The sequence below is a fragment of the Microcaecilia unicolor genome, chromosome 2 (assembly GCF_901765095.1).
Source record: "Microcaecilia unicolor chromosome 2, aMicUni1.1, whole genome shotgun sequence".
In the NCBI taxonomy this organism is placed as follows: Eukaryota; Metazoa; Chordata; class Amphibia; order Gymnophiona; family Siphonopidae; genus Microcaecilia; species Microcaecilia unicolor.
The window spans coordinates 232,557,765-232,579,383 of record NC_044032.1 but is presented as its reverse complement, the minus strand read 5'-3'; the positions used below and the strand labels follow the sequence as shown (position 1 = coordinate 232,579,383).

General features: G+C 43.9%; 1 protein-coding gene across 4 annotated transcripts in view; it reads right to left on the bottom strand.

The window, feature by feature from the left end:
- The window catches only part of LOC115463361, a 209,087-nt gene that overhangs the window by 65,853 nt on the left and 121,615 nt on the right, over nucleotides 1-21,619 (bottom strand). For 3 of the 4 annotated variants that reach the window (XM_030193785.1, XM_030193784.1, XM_030193786.1), the window contains 3 exons: nucleotides 20,251-20,505; nucleotides 3,939-4,007; nucleotides 445-480 (listed from right to left, as the gene is read on the bottom strand). In XM_030193785.1, the coding sequence (XP_030049645.1) occupies nucleotides 445-480; nucleotides 3,939-4,007; nucleotides 20,251-20,505 (360 nt within the window). The remainder of the gene's footprint in view (nucleotides 1-444; nucleotides 481-3,938; nucleotides 4,008-20,250; nucleotides 20,506-21,619) is intronic. The other variant, XM_030193787.1, reaches the window with a different exon arrangement.

Sequence of the window (21,619 nt, the reverse complement as noted above, 5' to 3'; positions counted from 1 at the left end):
ACCTCGGCGGCGCAGTTTCCCTCTCTTTCCTGCCCTCGTCATCACATATTGACGCGGGGGCGGGACAGAGAGGGAAGTCTCTACTGCGCATTTGCGAGTGAGTCGGTCACTCGCCGTTTATATGTTTGATATATATATTTTTGTCTCGAAAAACACTAAGAAGCGCGAGGTCAACTAGAGGGGCACGAAACGGCGCGAAAACACGACCGTCCCGAGCGCGGACAAAAGAAGACTGACGAACACGAGCTGGTTCAGGGCGGGAAGACGGCCGTGCATGCGCGGTGCACATCGGCGCGCGAGGACTGGCAAAGGCCTTTGCTAGTGAAGTTTCCGATTGGAGGGGGCTGCCGTGGACATCACCCATCAGTGAGAACAAGCAGCCTGCTTGTCCTCGGAGAATCTGAATTTGCTTAAAGCAAAAGTGAGAGTTAATAAAATACTTACCTGAACTGAGGAAGGTTCTCTCCTGGAAGTAAGCAGCTGAAAGAAAAGGGTTACACAAAGAATCAAATTCTTGACAGATTCTGAGTAAAGGGGAAATAAATAAAAAGGTTAAATGTGTGGTTCTTAAAAGAAGTGAAGGAAAATTGCTCTATACATTACATAGTTAAATACTTACCTCAGTTTGAAAATATAAGAATAAAAAAACAGTATTAACTTTCAAAGTTGTAGGTTTGATTCTTTTAAGTTTTGAGAGAACTGAGTTCAATTGGGAAAAAAATTGAGTCTAACTTCCTTATGCATCCTCCTAAGGTGAGCAAGGAGTTTAGTAGTGTTTTTTTGTATCCCTCACCCTGCTCCTGACAAAGCTTCAGAGCGCCTGGCCCAACTACAGACAAAAGGCACTCTGATTTACTTTCCCGGAGGTTTGACGCTCAGGAGGGGGCGGGGCTTACAAAAATGGCGTAGTCGGCAGGATAGGGCCTCACTTTATTCATCAAAATAAACTGAATGTGGGTCACTCATATATAATTTTGAGGAGATATTTATCTTGTAAACCTTGTGGTTCAGCATTTATCATTGTGAAGATAATTGTTCATTCATATTTGAAAGGGTTGATGTAGAATCAATTTTGGGAGGGTTGACCTCTGACTGTGGGGAAGAATTCTGTTTTGATTGCGGATTCCACACACCAGGTAATAGTGTGGGCAGGATTTCTCACTTAGTCCACCAGCCAAAATGAGATCTAACCTGCAAAGTATAATGGAAGATTTGAGTGCTCTTGTAATTTGGTGGTCCCTGGTGAATCCCTGAATTTTCCTGAAGATCAGAGTTCTCTCCTAGGTACAGTGATGGCAGGCCAGTTTGCAAAGTTACAGGCCATCATCAGAGAAGTAGTGGACAGGGAGGAGCACCAAGAAGAACTCTGGAAGAGGAACAAAAGTGAATGGTGTCATCAGGAATGTTTCAAGGAAAAGAGAAGATCGCTCTCCTACTTGTGACAAATGGAAGAAGCAGGCCAAAATCTGCTACAGGTGTGGTCAGACAGGACATGTTCAGCGTTACTGTATGGTTGAGCTTAAAGAGGAACAAGACTTCCACTATGGGAGAGGACAAAGGACTGAAAGTGCCTGGAGGTAGCATGAGCAAAACCTGAATCCTGAGCGACAAATAGGTCCAGGTCCAGGAAGAGAACGTGAGCAGAACCCGAATCCTGAGCAACGAAGAAGTCCAGTTCCTAATCCAGGAAGAGAGTGTTCCCCAAGTCCCAAGCCAATATGGTGGTATCAGATTTATAGAACTGTGGAGGTGCAACAGATTGATGCAACAATTTAAAATGGAAGAAAAATTGGATGTGTTACAAGAATCGTTGAATAAGTTGGCAGAAGAACAGAAGAAAAAGAGGACAGTGAGAGTGATCTAACAGTTGCTGGGGAGGAAGAAGAAAAGACAGATGTGATACAGTTAGTTGAGAGAACTGTGTCAACAAAAGTCAATGACATGCTTGTGGAACAAATAGCACAATTGAGAGAAGAAGTGATACAAGTTTCCAGGCAGGAAGAGACTTCAGAATTGTCATCAGAAGAGTCTTCTGAAGAGCTATTGATAGAAGCAGCAGCAGTAAAAAATGGAGACTGTTCTGCTGAAGAGCAGCTTCATGAAAGTTCTCCTGGTCTCTGGGAGGAGAATTTAAAAATGGAAGAGATGAAGTCACAGGAAGAGCCAATAATGGAACAGTTGGGTCCATTGGATGCATCAGAAGAAATCCCATGGATAAGAATGGGATTGAAGAAAATATAGCCATTGTAGAGGAGGGGAACCTCAAGAATGAGAAGCCTGGAGAATCCGGAAATTTGAAAGAAGATATGGTTAATAAAGAAGATGATAAATGGAAAGACCATTTAATGCCGAACCAGCCCTTAGTATTAGAAAAGAAACAGCAAGGGAATGGGCATAGATGTAAGAATAACTTAAGGAAAACCACAACTAAAGTACCAACTATAATAAAGAAAAAAGGGAAGAAGAGAAAAGTGGAAAGTTACCAGGAAAACTATTCAGAGAGGTGGTCTGAGACTGTCCAGAGACGATCATCAGTTTTTACTTCTTGCATTGTGAGATGGAAAAAGTTGGGAGAACGCAGTTGTACCAAAGTGAAATTATCTCAGTGGACGGCATGGGAAGGTGAGATAGAGATGAGAATGAAAGAACAGAATAAAAAGATCTATTATGACTTTAAGAAGAGGAAAAAGTATTTGCTGGCCCAGGTGAGAGCATTGATTCTGAGGGAGGATCTGGGGATTGCCTGGGCATAGCCTTACAGGAAAACTAAAGGAGGTGAAGAAAATAGTTATATGTAAAACTTATAAAACCGTATCATTACTTGAATTGTAAATGTCACTATGGTGGCATGGTTAAAAAAATGTTATGGTGTGAAACGTTGAATTGGGATGGAATGTAAGTTGGTGGGGTGATAAAAAAAATGTTTACTGCGTACATTTGTTTTACCTGGCCAGCGTGAATGTAACCCTAAAGGGTTAAAATAATATTAACTGGGCTCCTCAAGAGGGAAAAGTAAGGGTTCTATAGTGACATCACTATGGGACAACAGCTGAGCAAGCTGAGACCTGGTTGCCTTGGCAACGGCTTGCTGGTCAGCAGAGGAGAAGGGAAAAAGCGGTTGAGAGAGAAGGTGAAAAGCACTGGAAGTGAGAGGACGTATGGTGGTGATCTATGATAGGGAGAGGAATAATTTGAAGTTTTCTTTAGGGAAGATATAAATGCCGGGGAAGACAGTGGAGACACTGGCTGTGGGTGACTGGTGAGAGTGAGAGGGACTGTGATTTTTGATTTCTGGGGGAGAGTGTGGAAGTTAAAGGGGTGTCTGAGGGGAGTTTGAAGGTGAGTTTAATCTGTGAGAAAGGAAATTTTAAAGCTGCATCTGTGTGAAAGGAGTGTGGTGTGACAGTGATCTGAAATAGGGGTTTGTGAAGTTAAAGAAAATCCAGCTCTGTTATAAGGGGAAATATGCTGACTTTATGTAAGGTCTGTGGGATGGAATGTTGGAGTGCTGATTATGGAATGAGTGACTGTGTGAGGTGCTTGAGTGCAGTGCCAGAGCCTGCTGCAGCACTTTAGAATAAGGACACAACAGTGAGAAACAGGTTTTGCAGAGAGAAATCCCTTTAACTAACATATTAGTGTATGTGGCCACAGAATTATGCACTAATTGCATGCCACCCAGGAAGGAGTTTATTCTGGAATAAATATAGGGAGTTTAGGGTTTTGCCTCCCAGTTTGTGTTATTTATAAGTGAGGTTTAGGGAGAAGAAACCTGTGGAGCATCCTACACCAAAGATTTCTACAAGGGCCCCCACACAAGAAAGAATCTGCTCTAATTGGCTACAGATTGATCAAATGCAGATAAGTGCCAACCTAAAGGAAAACTTTGTTAATCTGAATTTGCTTAAAGCAAAAGTGAGAGTTAATAAAATACTTACCTGAACCGCAGATGATGGTTCTCTCCTGGAAGTGAGGAGAAGCTTTAAGAATCAAATTCCTGACAGATTCTGAGTAAAGGGAAAATAAATAAAAAGGTTAAATGTGTGGTTCTTAAAAGAAGTGAAGGAAAATTGCTCTGTACATTACATAGTTAAATACTTACCTCAATTTGAAAATATAAGAATAAAAAAACAGTATTAGCTATCAAAGTTGTAGGTTTGATTCTTTTAAGTTTTGAGAGAACTGAGTTCAATTGGGAAAAGAATTGAGTCTAACTTCCTTATGCATCCTCCTAAGGTGAGCAAGGAGTTTAGTAGTGTTTTTTTTTTTGTATCCCTCACCCTGCTCCTGAGATAGCTTCAAAGCGCCTGGCCCGACTACAGACAAAAGGCACTCTGATTTACTTTCCTGGAGGTTTGATGCTCTGGAGGGGGCGGGGCTTACATTAGGTTTTAAAACAATAGGATTGACCCATCCTCCTCTTTGCTTTAAAAAGGGCACATATAGACAAAAGCCAATCATAACAGCTCTGCTGTAAAATCATTCATCAACCCCTCCCTTTCCCTAGCCTTCAAGTCCCCCTTTCCCCTTTCCAAGCCATCCTCTGTAGAAAGAACTAGTGTGAACACTATGGAGCTGTTCCAAGCACTTTCATCGTCCTGCTTTTTCAAGAGCTGTTTGTTTTTTTCCAGCAATCATGCTGTTCTCTGTGTGAGATCAATAGGGGTTTGTAGCCTCCTCCTGCGATACCCTCCCCTTTCCCATAGCTAGCAACAAACTTATAGGTAATCCCTGCTCTGCCATTTCCAGGAAGTGTGGACTTAAGCAGTAGCCGTAAGGCAGATGTACTTTTCCTCCCTACTTTTTCAAGAGAGATCATAACAGAACCATTTTTTGCTTTCAGACCCGTTCACACAGGCAGAAGCCCATTCACCTTTCTTTTTTTTTTCAAAGCCGTTGTAAGATAAGTTTCACAAGAAACTGGAGGGTTTTTTTCTGAACAATGCTGCAAAAAAAAAAAAAAAAGCTCAATAAAACTCATCTCTCAAGGCAGAGCTGTACTGCTTGTGTGACAAACCCTCCCCCCTCCCCTGTCCCCTACCCCCTCCTGTTTTTGAGACATCTGTATGAGCTCAGTCTGCATGAGCTGATTATTTTTCTACAAGGAGAAACATACAAGTTAAAAAAAAAAGTTGAGTATAGCACCAGTAAAAGAAATAGCGATGAAAAAAGTGGCAGAAGAAATGCTTTATACAGGGATTGTTTTGCCCTAACAGTATTCATCTAGGAAACATACGTTTTAATGCTTTACCCTCATATGTATTCATCTAGGAAGAATACAATATTTAAAAAAAAAGCTAAGTAAAAGCATATGCAAAGAGTATGCATATAATCAGTAGCTATAAGGCAACATCTTAAATTTTGAATCAAAACCCATTTATCATACACAACCCTTTGAATTATTTAAGTACACGAGATTCAGTGTGTCACTGAGCCTTGTTTCTGACTATTACTTTTGCTGAATAGATATTTTAGTTTGTTCATTTGGTGGCACCATAGGATCGTAATCCATCACTAGCTCCTTAAAACTGCAAACATTTATTTTCTTGCTGTTTTTGCTGTTGAGTGTGATGACTTTTACCTTCAGACGAATCTCACCGCTGGATAGCCTGTACCCGTATGTTTTATGACAGGCCAAAACAAAATCTGTGATATGCTCACCCTTAGGGATTTTGCTTTTTAATTCACCTAAATAGTCACCCAAAGGAGGGTCCCACTCACTCTCCTTACTTACAAAAATCACAGAGTCTGTATCGTGATAAAGGCAGCGCTCTTGTAAAGCGTCTAGCCGGGTACGTGCTATTGTAAAAGAAGCTATGAAGATGTTAGTGTTACCCAGGGCCGCCGAGAGACTAAGCTGGGCCTGGGGCAAGGCCACCCCCCCGGCCGACACCCCTCCCCGCCGCTGCAGTCCCCGGTCTCACCTGCCTGCCCTTGGCTCCGTCCGCCACCGGGCCCCCTGCATTAAAATTGGCAGCACCTCAGCTCTGTTTGGAAAGGCAGATTGCCTCCCTTTGGGCCTTCCCTCACTGTGTCCCGCCCTCGTCTGATGTAACTTCCGGTTTCCGCGAGGGCGGGACACAGAGAGGGCCCGAAGGGAAACAGAGCTGAGGCACTGCTGATTTTAATGCAGGGGGCCCGGTGGCAGATGGAGCCGAGGGCAGGCAGGTGAGACTGGGGACTGCAGCGCCAGCAGCCTGACCCCAGCGCCGGGCCTACCTTGAAGGCCCAGGCCTGGGGAATTTGTCCCCCCTGCCCCCCCTCTCGGCAGCCCTGGTGTTACCAGGTGGTGCACAAAGTTCCTTTGAGTGCTTTCAGGTGACAAGTGCCGCATCATCGTCTATCAGATTGCAAGACGACACGGTATATTTGGGGGGAAAAACAGGTCTCTCACAATGATTGTGACAGGTAGATTTCTTCTTTGATTAAACTTTCCCCACAAAGAGCTTAAGAACAGTTTTGCAATTTGTCATTTTGCACGGTTCATGGTTATCTGATCAGCACATAAAAGCACACCTTTTTGACAGAAATCATATATGTACCTGTTTTGCTGTTCAGCATTATTACACTACTGATGAAACCCTGATGCTTCCTGCTTTTGATGTAGATGCATGTTTATGTATTCTGTAAAGAGTTGTGTAGATGTATGTTCAAAATGCCAGACCTCGTGCATTTCCTCCACCCTCCCTTTCGCTATAGCCATTTCCAATTCTACGGTACACCATGTCCCAACCAGGGCTCTCTCTCTGTCATCATGAGCGCATTTCTCCTGCTGACCCGTTACACCACATGTGCAACACAATGGAAACATAAGTTTACCATGCAGCCTAATGGACAGTATGGGAAAAAAGCGTCCACATGGTGGGAACACCTTGACTTTCTCAAGTCTGAACTAATTGAGAGGGGGACAAAATTTTCATAGATGATTTGGGGGTACCCAATCGAATATAACCCTGGTGTAAATGCCGATACCTAAATTACATATGGAAAGGGAATATTCTATAACAGTGTGTGTAAATTATAGGAACTCCCATGACCCGTCCATGCCCCTCCCATGGCCACACCCCCTTTTCAGATTCTCATCTTAGAATTAACATGCATCACTTAGACATTTGGGCATGTACATGCTAATTAAAGCCAATCAGTGTCAATAATTGCTTACTAAGTTCAATTCAGTGCTGATTGGCTTGGTAAGATAATTAAGTTGTGTGCACAGATTCAGAATGTGACTAGATTTGCGTACACAACTCAAGTTGCACTATGTAGAATCCAGCGGATGTAAACACCATCCTAACATGGCCACATTTCAGCAGATGCCTGCATTAGGGATGTAGTTTCTAAAAACCAAACAAAATATCTTACACTGCTAATCTAAGTATAAATTGATAAAATTAAAAGCCATACTGGTGAAAAACATGTAAAGACATATATATCATTTTGAAAATTACAACTCTCTAATGTAAAGGATGTTGTATTAATAAGTTTTATCACATAATTTACTTTTTAATCCTGAATCAATGTTAGATATTTGGAATTCAGGGGTAACTAAAACATTATTAAAACTGTCAGAATTATAACTAAAAAAGATAAGGCAAAACAAAAATCATTGGTATACCGGGAATTTAGCTCTTTTGAAAAGGGCCTGTAGAAGAACAGAGAGTTTATGGAGAATGATTAAGAATCAATCTTATTTTGCATCATGGCATTCCAATATTAGAAAATATAAGAATGCAATTTCCTTAGCTAAAGTTGAACATTATGAACAGATTATAAAACAATCTGACAATTCTTCCAAAGAGTTATTTAAGCTGTCTACTAGGATGATTAATACACATGACATAGTTTTCATACCTCAAAAACTACAACCACCTAAATAATTTCTCTGTATTGCCTTACAAATGATTATTCGTTTGTATTATTGAAAATAATAATTAAAAAAAAAAACTACAACCATCTGCAGAAAGCCTAGCTAAGTTTTTTCAAACTAAAGATAACAAAATTAGGCAAAACTTCAAATCGAGTACAGAGGATTATGTGGATTACTGTCAAGTGTCTGTTTTGGAAATCAGCAGTTCCCCTGGAGATAGGGTTTGGTATCACATTCTCGGTGGTTTCTCTGGACAATATTGTGAAGTTGGTGAAAAGGCTGTCTACGAAATCTTGTAGTTTAGATATCTGTCCTTCCTATTTATTGCAGTCTGCTTCTATGAAAATAATATTATGGTTATGGCCTCTATCAGGTGGGAACCTAGGTTTGGAGCGGGAAGGGAAAATGCTATATTTGCAAGATGGGAACAGAAGGGAGTGGAGAAATTTAGAGATGTGCTGCATGGGAGTGGAATGTGTAGCTTCGAGGAGGTGTGCACCAGATATGGAATCCCCGCGGGAGAGAGATTTGCATACATGCAACTAACACATTTTATAGAAAGAGAGGGGTGGAGGAGGGGACACCCAAGGGAGAAGGAAAGTCTACAGAATTTGTGGAAATTATTGGGGAGAGTTCCAAAACCCATTTCAGTGATATACAGATTTATTCAAGGGGATGAAGATAAAAAATACCCATTCCCAGTGGCGTTCCCAGCCTGGATGGCACCCGGGGCGGATCCCCGATGTGCCCCCCCCCCCCCCACCTGCGAAATGACACCTTCCCCCCCCCCCCCAGCGAAATGACCCCCCCCCCCCCGGGTGCACGCCGCTGGGGGTGGTGGTGCCGCGGCGCACGCCTGTGGGCTCCGACTTCGCTAACTTCGCTCGTTCGCTGCAGCTCCCTCTGCCCCGGAACAGGAACCTGTTCCGGGGCAGAGGGAGCTGCAGCGAACGAGCGAAGTTAGCGAAGTCGGAGCCCACAGGCGCGCGCGCCGCAGCATCCCCCAGCGGCATGCACCCGGGGCGGACCACCCCCACCGCCCCTCCCTTGGTACGCCACTGCCCATTCCAGGAAGCTTGGTAAAGAGATCTGCAATGTCAATTTACAGAGAGGGAGTGGGAAGATATCTGTGGGGAAGTACAAAAAGCATCAGTTTGTGTGTTAATGCAGGAAAATGCGTACAAAGTACTAACACGATGGTACTACATACCAGAGAGACTAAAGAAGATGTACCCAGGTGTGTCAGATGTATGCTGGAGGTGTAAGAAACAGAGGGACATTTCTCCATGTGTGGTGGACGTGTGAGGGGGTGGCAGTATTTTGGCAGGCAGTGATGAAAGCGCTGGTCAGAACTATGGGAGTTTCACTGGTGTGTGGGCCACGACAGTGTTTATTGGGATTGTATAATGAACGAGAGGAGTGGGAGGAAACTGCTGCGGTGGGGAATAGCAGCGGCTAAGTGTCTTATCGCACACTGTTGGAAATCAGTAGACCCCCCAAGTATTGGGGATTGGAAGGTCAAAGTGAGACTTTTGTGGCATATGGAACGACTCACAGTATATAGAAGGGAGGGTGAACATCGCCATAAAAGGGGATGGGCAAGACTTCAACAAATGCTCGAGAGACTTTAAGGGGTGGAGGAAGCATTCCAGGGAGGGGGATGGGTATTAGGTGGGGATTCAGGGTTGAAGGGGAGGGAGAGATTTTGGGAGGGATAGAGAAATGACGGGGCAAGAACGATCCCACCACCTGTGACAGGCAGGTGAACCATAAAACTGGAGACAATAAAAAGAGGAACAAGGGTGGAGGGTATTGTATTTTGAGATATGTGGGTTATTAACAAGACGTGTTAAAGTTGGTTATATAAGTTAATCGGATAGTCAATATGTTGTGACTTTGAGAAGAAATGGAAGTATAAGTGGAAGTATATTGTATGGTTTCATTGATATAAATGTTTGCAGAAATTTCAAAAGACCCAATAAAAATTTAAAGTAAAAAAAAAAAAGAAAATAATATTATGGTTGTCAGAGTTGATTTAAAGGAAGGTCAATACCCTGATTCAGTTTCAGAGATTGTTCTCGCTCCTATATTCAAATCACTGGGTGCACATTTAACAGTAGTGGACAATTATAGACCAGTTGCTGGAATTCTTTGACTTTTCAACAGCTTTCTGATTTCATCTCTAATAATGATTTGTTACATCTTTCCCAACATGGGTTTCATCCTTTTCATAGTATGAAATCACTTCTTTTGATTTTGACTATAGAAATCAAGGATATTTTGAGTAGAGGTGGTCAGATGATACTCTTACAGGGGCCCTTTTACTAAGCTGCGTAAGTGTCTACGCGCACCCAACGCTCTTGCGGTAATTTCATTTTTGGTGAGTGTTCGATACACGCATCCAAAAAATAATTTTTATTTTCGGACAGGCGTATTGGACACATGCCAAGTGGCATTTGACAAGCGTAGGTATTACCGCCCGGTTACTGCGTGACACTTTACTGCTAGGTCAATGGCTGGCAGTAAGATCTCAGACCTAAAATGGACGCGCGGCAATTTTCAGAAAAAATTTAAAAAGGCGTTTTTTACAGGTGCGCTGAAAAATGATTCTGCACGTGCCCAAAATATGCATCTACACTACCGCAGGCCATTTTTCATCGTGCCTTTGTACAGGGCCCCACAGTTTGATATTTTGGTGGCTTTTGATGCAATAGATCACTCTTTTCAGGCTTAATGAATTGAGTATCACAGATACAGGGCCAGATTCTATATATGGTGCCTATAAAATCAGCATGGACTCCTTTTCGACTAAGCGTATTCTATAAGATTTACATGCGGTATATAGAATACACTTAGCTGATTTTGTCGTGCCTAAATCTGCATGTGCTCATTTACACCAACGAAAACTTGGTGTAAATCCTGGTGCATAGATTTAGGCACACGTGTAGATTTTGGAATGCCCTCAAAATGCCCATAAACATGCCCCTTTTGAACTGCATGAATTTATTCTGAACTGCACGCTTTACCATTTAGGTGCAGTTCATTATAGAACACTCTTAGCAAGTTGTGCTCGTAAAAAGCAATTATTGCCAATTAGTGTTCATTATTGCTTGTTAAGTGCTTTTAAAAACGCTAATTGTCATGTTAACAGTGGCGATCCTAGCCAGCATGACACCCGGGGCGGAGCGCCGATGCGCCCCCCCCACCCGGGTGCAGTGCGCCCCCCCCCCCTGGCGAAATGACACCCCCCCCGGGGTACACACCGCTGGGGGGGGGGGTGCCGCAGCGCGCGCCTGTCAGCTGAGTTCGCTGACTTCGCTAACTTCGCTGCAGCTCCCTCTGCTTCGGCTGGAACAGGAAGTAACCTGTTCTGGGGCAGAGGGAGCTGCAGCGAAGTTAGCGATGTCAGCAAACTCAGCTGACAGGCGCACGCCGCGGCACCGCCCAGCGGCGTGCACCCGAGGCGGACCACCCCCACCGCCCTCCCCCTTGGTACGCCACTGCATGTTAAGCAAATTAAGTTATGCACGTAGTTATAGAATGCACCTGGATTTCGGCACGCAGATTTAGGCATGCTATATAGAATCCTGGCGGACAGTGTTAAAATGGTTTGAACAGTTTCTGAAAAAGAAGTCATATAAAGTTCAGAAGAATAGGATGGTGTTGGCATCTTGGCTGTCTAGTTGTGGTGTACCGCAGGGGTCACCACTTTTTCCTTTATAAAAGGCACCTCTAACGTTCGAATGAAGCCTCAAGCCAGAAACTTGAGGCAGCCGAGATATCCGGTTTGGCCATGAGTGTCTGCCCCGCCCTCGCGTCACAACGTGATGACGTTGAGGGCGGACCAAACACACTCAATGAATCAAGGAAGCCCATTGGTTAATCTCTGTTTCCACTCCCCAACGCAGCCGTCATTCCCATACACTGAAAACCAAACAAAATCGCCACTGCACCCCTTCCCCCCGCCCACACTCCCCCTCACCCACCCTCCTGCAGCCGCTTGCTCACCATTCCGCCGCACCCCCCTCTCCTCTCCGACTCTGGCCATGCAGCAGGACAATTACTACACACGAGTGGAACTGACCCAATCAACTACAATGTAAGCAAGGAGGCCCATTGGTTAATCTCGATTTCCACTCCCCAACACAGCTGTCATTCCCATACACTCAAAACCAAGCACACCTACAAGCTGCTGATACACATTGTCGGTTTTTTTCCCTTCTTCCATCTGAAACACGTCTAAAGCTGTTTCTACTGGATAAACTGCGCCTTTACAGGTAAAGGACAAAAGGTTTTTGTTTTCTTACTGCACACCTTTTTCATTTATTTGAAAGCTACACATCTGTACATATCAATATCATGAAATCTAAACTACATATCACTAAAAGTTTATCCAGCCGTTCCCTGTCAATGTGTGTCACTGAAAGAGTATAAGGGAGCTCCAGCTGCCTGTGGGTCACGACAGGACTTAGCTGCTGGACGCCAGAAGCAGTGTCTCCTTAGGTTGACAGCAAATAGCAACCCCCCCCCCCCCCCCCACCACCAAGCACCTCGGAGGGAGGGAGGGAGGAAGGGAGGGGACAGGACCATGGAACTGGGAGGGACCCTTGAACTGGTAAGGGGACCCTGGAACTGGGAGGCGCACTATGGAACTGGGAGGGAGGGAGGGAAGGTGACCCTGGAACTGGGAGGGTGGGGACCCTGAAACTCTGAGGGAGGGTGGGGGGGACCCTGAAACTGGAAGGGACCCTGGAACTCGGAAGGAGGGGGGATGACCCTGGAACTCAGAGGGGGGATGACCCTGGAACTCGGAAGGAGGGAGGGGGGATGACCCTGGAACTTGGAGAGACGGAGAGACGGAGGGAGGGATGGAGGGGGGACCCTGGAACTGGGACGGAGGAGGGAGGGGCCCCTGGCACACACTCTGATTCTCACACACACACTCTCTCTCTCTCACGGACACACTCGCACCCAGTCTCACTCTCTCTCTCACACACACACTCGCACATTCACTCTCTCTCACACAGTCAATCTCACACACACTCTCTCAAACATACACACTCCGAGGAAAACCTTGCTAGCGCCCATTTCATTTCTGTCAGAAACGGGCCTTTTTCACTAGTTATTTAATATTTATATGAGACCATTGGGAGAGGGCTGAACTTCCTTGGGAATTTTTGTAATGTCTTATGCTGATGATATTTCTCTTTTATGTTCTGCGTCGGATACCTTTGAGAATACTAGTAGAATGTTGATAAGCAATATTTTACTGGTTGACTCTTGGTCACAAAACAAGTTTCTAAAGCTTAACAGACAAAAGACCAAGATGGTATGGTTTGGGGATTTTGATTCTTTACCCTGGAAATCTTTGCAACTTGTTGCCAGAGAGGTTTTAAAAATTGAGAATAATTCTAAAGTTGTAGATGTGATTTTGGATTCAAGATTCACTTTAGAAGATCAAATTAATGCTCTTGTTAAAAAATTCAATTTTTGATTACATCAGCTGAGGGCAGTAATTTTTGAGTGTTCAGAGTTTTAGAACTGCTGCACAGGTGGTTTTGCTTCCCTATTTAGATTATTGTAATTCTTACCCCCCCCCCCCCCCCCCGTTTACTAAGCCACGCTAGAGACTGCCATGTGTTAATGCTGACACAGCCCATTCACTTTGAATGGGCTGTGTCGGCATTACCGCAGAGCAGCCGCTAGCACCGTTTAGTAAATGGGAGGGGGTTATATGGAGGTATTGCTGTAAGACTACAAAACAAATTACAATTATTTCAAAATATTGCAGCCAGATTGATTTTCAAGATGAGTAAATCTGAAAGAGCATCTTCTCTTCTCAGAAAACTTCACTGCCTTCCGATCTCCCAATGAATAAGTTTTAAAGTTGCATGTATGGTTTTTAAATCATTCGTAGGTCAAACGTTTTACAAGATACTGCTTTTTGTTGACCACAAATAGGGCTATTCAGCATGTTCAGTTTTTGACCATGGCCTTTCCAAGTTTTAGAGGAATTAAATTGAAAAAATATTTGGAGTCTTCCATTAAAGTTCTATCAGCTAGGATTTGGAATAGATTACCACATTTTATTAAATGTTCTCAATCTTATTTGTTATTCAGGAAGCATCTGAAAACTCTCTTGTTTACTAATATTGACACGGAGTAATGCTGAATGTTTTTTGTTTATACTATGTAATTCCACCTGTTTGAGGTTGTTTCTTATTATGTAATCCATGATGAATCATATTAGAGATATTGTGGAATATAAAACACCTGTCCCCGATATTCAACCTGCGGCAGTCAGCGTTTTTTAAAAATGCTGATCGTCGCTGGCTAAATTATCCCCCAATATTCAGTGCTGGACCATGCCGGACACCAGCACTGAATATTGGGGATAATTTTGGGCGGCCTGGCCACCCAGACTTATGAGGGTCCGGCTGATATTCAGCCGGGGCCGTATAAGAGTTATGCGGCCCCAGCTGAATATTGGGCCATGGAACCACATAACCTTGTTTGTTTTCTATTTTTTTTAAAACCCAGTCCCCAAGCCCCGTCTTGCTCCCCCCCCCCCCACACACCAATGTCCCCTCTTTCCCTCCTTCCTTCCCCCAGCCCGCATCAAGAGGACACCCCCCTTCAACCCCCAACCATGAAGGTAAGCCCTCACTCCTTCCCCTTGTGGCATCTCTGTGATATGGCTGCTGCAACCTTGCAGCAGCTAGCGGTACTTCACGATAGGGGACATTGGCACGGGGGGGGATGAGTTTGGGCTCTGGGGCTGCTTTTTTTTCCCAAGAAAACAAAAAGTTATGCAGGTACCGGCTCAATATTCAGAGCTGATACCCGCATTGCTAACCAACCTAAATAAAGCTGCTTAGCTATGCGGGGTGCCGGCACTGAATACTGCCAGCACCCGCATAACCTGGGCCTCCTCTACAGTACTGACCCCAGCGCCACCCCTGACCTGCCCACATTTTGTTTACGTGGTCTCAGGGGATATTCAGCAGCACTGTCTGATTAAGTGCCGCTGAATATCCCCGGTGAGGCGGCGGGAAGCTATTTAAGCGGGCAGGAGAGGCTCCTGCCCACTTAAATTGCTTTGAATATCGGCCTACTGCAGTATAGTATAGTATTTGAGAGGCAGGCATCTGCTGAAACATGGCTGCATTGGAACTGTGTTCACTAAATCAAATTTTATGTGCCATACTGGTGTTCCATCGTTATTCTTCTACCATCTTGCTGATCACTGATCGTCTACTTTTACCTCTCGTTGTGTACACAAAATTACATGCAACAATACTTTGGGAAATGTGTCAGACTAGCAAAACTGTCAGCTAAAGTTCTCTTTCAGTATCAGCATCTACCAGATGTTAAACTAATTCAGTCCAGCTAAGTTAACTAGACATCAATAGAAACTTATGCTAATCAATTAATTTATGTTCCTCAACATAACCTCATCCGCAAAACTGCCCAAAATTTGATAATTCAGCTTGGTCACTCTGCACTGGTAAATTTTCAAAGGGACCCATAAAGTGGGTGAACTGTGTTAGGCAGCTAGATCCCCTTGAAACATTTACCCCATAGCTGTTAACGGGGTCTTTTTGATGCCTTAGTTAAGTAGCATATATTAGAATAAAAGTCCAGGCTAGAGAAGACTGAACCTCCTACTCATTTCACATCTTTACATTTCTCCTCATTATTTCTGATCATCAGACTGAGTTTCAAATCAGTTTGACAAAGATTTTTTTAAGTTCAGGTTCACTCAAAGTAGTAATTTTATGATGCTTCTTCCACAGGTAAAACCTGTTTTAAATATGGAAAAGGGTTTTTATGAAATTGAGTGAATGCATAAATGTGTACAAATTATACAAATGAAAAGTATGAGCTTCTTCTTAGGTGATCACCACGTTAGCATTTGTGGGAGCATAATTTGGGTGGAATGGAAGCAGTGTAGCGATGTATGTGCAAGTTTTATTAAATACGTGGGTACATCCAGAGAATATACATGCGTATTTGCACTTATTTTGGAACAAGTATTCATTTGTATGTCGGCATTTTGTGCATTGATAGGGCTGGATCTGGGTGCCTATTTTATAAAGACAAAGAGCAGGCTATGTTGCTTTATAAAACAGTCAATGTTCATTAACTAATGACATCCACTGTCAAAACACATGTACCGTAGACCTTAGCAGTGCCCTTCACCAGCCATAAACTTTAAATTGGTAAGTCTTTTGCCATTTTGAAGCCAGAACATTACAGAGGCTTTGGAATGCCAGAATCAATAGAGAGGGAATGCCTTGATACAGCTTACCAGTGAAACATAGAGGGGCATAATCGAACGCGAACGCCTATCTCCATGGGCGTCTCTGTCCGAAAACAGGTACGTGAAGAGGCAGGACAGACCGTATTTTCGAAAAAATTGACATTTTTCAGCTGAGTGTTTGTTTTTTTTTAGCGATAATGGAAACTAAAAACGCCCAGCTCAAAAACGTCCTAATCTGAGCCATTTGGTCGTGGGAGGGGCCACGATTCGTAGTACACTCGCCCCCCTGACATGCCAGGACATCAACTGGGCACCCTAGAGGTCAGTGCGGTGGACTTCAAACAACGCTCCCACATGCATAGCTCCCTTACCATGGGTGCTGAGCACCCAACCCCCCTCCCCCAAAACCCACTACCCACAAATGTACAACACTACCATAGCTCTTAGGGGTGAAGGGGGCACCTACATGTGGGTACAGTGGGTTTTGGAGACCTCCCATTTACCAGCACAAGTGTTACAGGTAGGGGGGGATGGGCCTGGGTCCACCTGGCTGAAGTGCACTGCGGTACCCACTAAAAAGTGCTCCAGGGACCTGCATACATGCAGGCCTCTAGGACTTGTTGCTGCTATATAACATTGGCACACCAGTTGACACCTGAAGACTAATCTCTCCGAAAACGTCCTTTATTGGAATAAGCACGCTTACTCACAGTTAACTGCAGATCACAGGTTGTGCTCCACTGGCAACGAGTCTCCCTGGTACTGAGATGAGCAGTAGGTCAGAGCTGGCAGAATGCTGTACAATGCCCTCTTTCAGCCACATTCAAGGGAAGAACTAAGTTCTGTAACGTGGCTAACAAGTGAAAGGGATCTAAAACTGGCTTACAAAAATGGCCACTACCTCATGGACTACCGGAAACAAAACAGGGCACACTCTGACCCAGTAAGCAGGGGGAAAAGCACCATAGGAGTAGAGCCTACCAACTACCAACATCGTGAGCATTTGCCACAAGCTAGTGGAATCACGGAGCCCAATACTCTACACCCACCACAATGCATTGCTGATGTGACTCTGCAGTGCGCATAACAGAAAAGGTGTCACATTCTCCCGAGAGCCACATCAGAACCAGGGAAAGGCTGTCACAGGATAGAATACATTCTGCTGTCATGGAGGTGGGTACGGCATTTGAGGCTGGCATAAAAAAAGTTTTTAAAGTGGGGTTTTTTTGGTGGGAGGGGGTTAGTGACCACCGGGGAAGTCCAGGGAGGTCATCCCCGATTCCCTCCAGTGGTCATCTGGTCAGTTGGGGCACTTCTTTGGGACTTGTTCGTGAAAAAAAAGGGTGCAAAAAATTGACCCAAAATCGCAGTAAAAACGCCTTTTTTTTTCGATTATCAGCTAAAGACGCCCATCTCTCCTCGGCCAATAACCACGCCCCAGATCCACCTTCACTACGCCTCCGATATGCCCCCATCAACTTTACCCGTTTCCGTGACGGATTGCAGTTGGAAACGCCCAAAATCGGCTTTCGATTATACCGATTTGGGCGCCCACGGGAGAAAGACGCCCATCTCCCGATTTGGGTCGCAATATAGGCGTTTTTCTCTTTCGATTATAAGCAGGATAGTCTGTGTTGGATAGACTACCCTCAATTATCAATGGAATAGGCATCTTTAACATGAGTATTTTTTGACTTACCAGCTTAAAGTTTATGGTTGGTGAGGAGCACCGCTGAGTCTACGGTATATGTGTATTGATGGTGGAAGTCATTGGTGAATGAACATTGACTGCTATATGATTTCCTACAATTTTGAGCCACTAAATGACAGCCTTTATACAACAGGCACCTTTTTTAGAATTCTCCCATAGACATCCTGATATATAATCAGGCCCTAAGGTGGCAAATTTCAAAACCTTTCAGAGGCAAGCATGTATAGCCCCATAAAAAGACTTAGAAAATTCCTCCTTCTATCCCCAGCATGGTTAAAAGTACAGCCACTGTGAATAGCATGCATACTTTTACCCAGGGGGGATGGGGGAGAATAGAGCCCGACCGAAACCATGATCTTTGGTTTCTCCTGAACTGAATCTGCAACCAAAATTGGCCACTTGGTTTTGGTAGAAACCAAAGTCAAAAGCAAAACTGTTCCTCTCAAGCATCTTCTCCCCCCCCCCCAGTGGCAGACCCCTTCCCAAGTCGATCCCCCCAACAGCAGCGCCCTTCTGGGCCTACCCTTTTGTTGGTGGGTAATAGGTACAGGAGCATCCCCACTCATTCCTGTGCATGGCCAGCTCAAGGTGAAAATGGCTTTGGAACTTCTCATGGCAGTATTGCGAGACTGCTGCCTGAGATCCTGGTAGCAATTTTCAGATTGGAACCAGCATGGGCAACAGTGATCCTCACTCATCCTTGCTCACGTTGGTTCCAATCTCAAGACAGCTGCCGAGACCTCCTGCGGCAGTTTTGCGAGACTGCCACGGGAAATCCCAGAACCATTTTCACTTGGAGCCAGCCATGCACAGGAGTGAGTGGGGATTCTCCTGTGCCCAGTACCCACCAATGAAAAGCTAGGCCCAGGAGGGGGCTGCCGCTAGGGAGCTGGGTTCAGGAGCGAGTGGGTCCTGATCCGAGGGAGAGCTGCTGCCAGTGGGCCCGACTTCTACTGAAGGGGCAGAGAGTGATTGTGAGAGGGGAAGAGTTTTAGTTTCAGCCCTAAATGCACTGGCATTTTCGACCGAAATCTGAACCCAAATTTTGAGACAGTTTATTAGTGCTGAATCTGAAACTGAACCCAAAATTTGGTCAGCCTCTAGGAGAGAAGAGAATTGGGATTAGGATGGGAAAGAAAAATACATACAAGGATTTCATTTTTGACATGCTCATATGAGTACTTTGGGCTAGTGGTTAGGGTGGTGGACTTTGGTCCTGGGGAACTGAGGAACTGAGTTCGATTCCTACTTCAGGCACAGGCAGCTCCTTGTGACTCTGGGCAAGTCACTCAATCCTCCATTGCCCCATGTAAGCCGCATCGAGCCTGCCATGAGTGGGAAAGCGTGGGGTACAAATGTAACAAAAAAAAAAGAAAAAAAAATGTCGCTGAAAAAAAGGCACCAGGAAAAATCAGCACTTAGAGCTATGAACACTCCGGGATAAACACCCTTTATAGAATAGCACTTAGCGGAGATTCCCCTGCCCAACTCTGGGTCTGAAGATTTACGCCAGCTGAAACCTAGTGTGCAAGTTGGGTGCAGACTCCTGGCATTCTTTACTAGTGCTCGCATCTGTTGAGAATGCCCCAGATCCGCCTATGCCCCTCCTGTGGTCGCACTCTCTTTTGGATTACATGCTATGGGATTTGGGCACCTAGAAATACAGAATAGCATGCAGCCGGATACACATGCAATCCTTAACCGGTGCCAATTAACATCAAAAATTGATTTGTTAGCATCCAGTTATTGATGTTAATTGATTGATAATTAGGTTTTGTGCACATCTTGGGATTGCACCCAAATTTAGGTGTGGATATTCGGGTGCCCATTCTAGAATCTGGGGGTTTGTACCTTGCATTTGCTCACCTGCCTAAATTTTCAAAGGAATAGCGCCCTATAGGAATATTTACAATTTTGATGTATCCATATAATTGATACTAGTATAATTAATGACACAAACTATAAAGCTATGAATGTACATTTTGAAATGGTTCTTAAATATCTACATGTTAATTCATGTGCTGTACTATTTAGATGCTGACTAACTGGTTGCAAGTCATGTGAACTGTTTCACCTATGCTCTAGCCCAATCAAAAATCAAGCCTAAGTAGGGAAGTTATCAACATGGGCTACCCTTAAAAAAGGTTATTTTACCACAAGTTGGGTTATTGTAGCAATGGAATGAGACCCTGTGCTTAAATAACCTGACTTATGGTAGAATTATTCGACTTAACAGTAACCTACATTGATAACTTCCCGCCTAAATGTCTCTGAATTTCATCCATTTAGATTTTATATCAAGGGTGCAAATCATCTGTTTTGTCTATCAACACAAAATGGATGAGGTTCTTAGTAAATCTGTTCCTCTGTATGAAGACTAAAATAATTCTGCTTTGTCCATATGAGTACCTCTTTTGTTTGTCATGCAGGACTTCATGATTACAGAGTATCTTTTTTCTGCTTTTTTAATTTTATTCTGTCTCTTGTTGGTTGTTTTCTGGCTTCTGGTAGTCACACAGGTTTGAAAGGAGAGTGCTTGGGCATACTGAACATCCTTAGTTGGAAGTCTTTGCTTCTTTGAGCGTAGAAAATATTTGTTTAAGAAGCAAATCTCAGATGTTGAAGAAGTTTGATCCTGCATGGCAGGTGTGCGTCTTGTAATCCCTAGAATGCAGGAGAGAGAAATTAAACGTATTACCTTATTTTGCATTACAAATGTTCTTCAAAATCTATCCACCCCATAACCATCTTAAATCCACTATTGGAGTAATTCTCTACAGGTCACCTAAAATTGCCTGGACGATGCATGCTAACTGCGCAAGCGAAATAACCAATTACAGACCAGTAGCATCCATACCACTAATAACCAAAATAACCGAAGGAATGGTAACTAAACAACTCACAAACTATCTAAACAAACACTCAATACTGCATGATGCCCAATCAGGATTCCGGTCGAATCACAGCACAGAAACAGTATTAATTACCCTTATGACTAAATTTAAACAAATGATTGCAACCGGCAACAATATACTCCTCCTACAATTTAATATGTCAAGTGCCTTCGACATGGTTGACCACGAAATCCTATTACACACACTTGAATATTTTGGCATTGGAAGAAATGTCCTAAACTGGTTCAAGGGGTTCCTAACCCAGCGGTCATATCAAGTCACATCGAATTCAACCACGTCTGCTGCATGGACACCTGAATGTGGAGTACCACAAGGATCACCCCTCTCACCAACCATTTTCAACCTAATGATGATCCCCTTGGCAAAACTCCTATCAAACCATAACCTCAACCCATATATATACGCCGATGATGTAATAATATACATCCCTTTCAAACAAGACATGAAAGAAATCTTCAATGAAATCAACCAAAGTCTACACATCATGAACACCTGGGCAGATGCATTTCGCTTGAAGCTAAATGCAGAAAAAACTCAATGCCTGATACTCACTTCCCAGTACAACACGAATGAATTCATCGCTATAAACACACCAAAACTAAACCTTCCAATCTCAGAAACGTTAAAAATCCTTGGAGTCACTATCGACCGCCACCTAACACTCGAAACTCATGCAAACAACACAACCAAAAAGATGTTCTACTACATGTGGAAACTGAAAAGAATAAGACCATTCTTCCCAAGATCCGTCGTTCGCAGCTTAGTGCAATCCCTCGTACTCAGTCATCTGGACTACTGCAACTCACTATACGCAGGTTGCAAAGAGCAAATACTGAAGAAACTTCAAACAGCCCAGAATACAG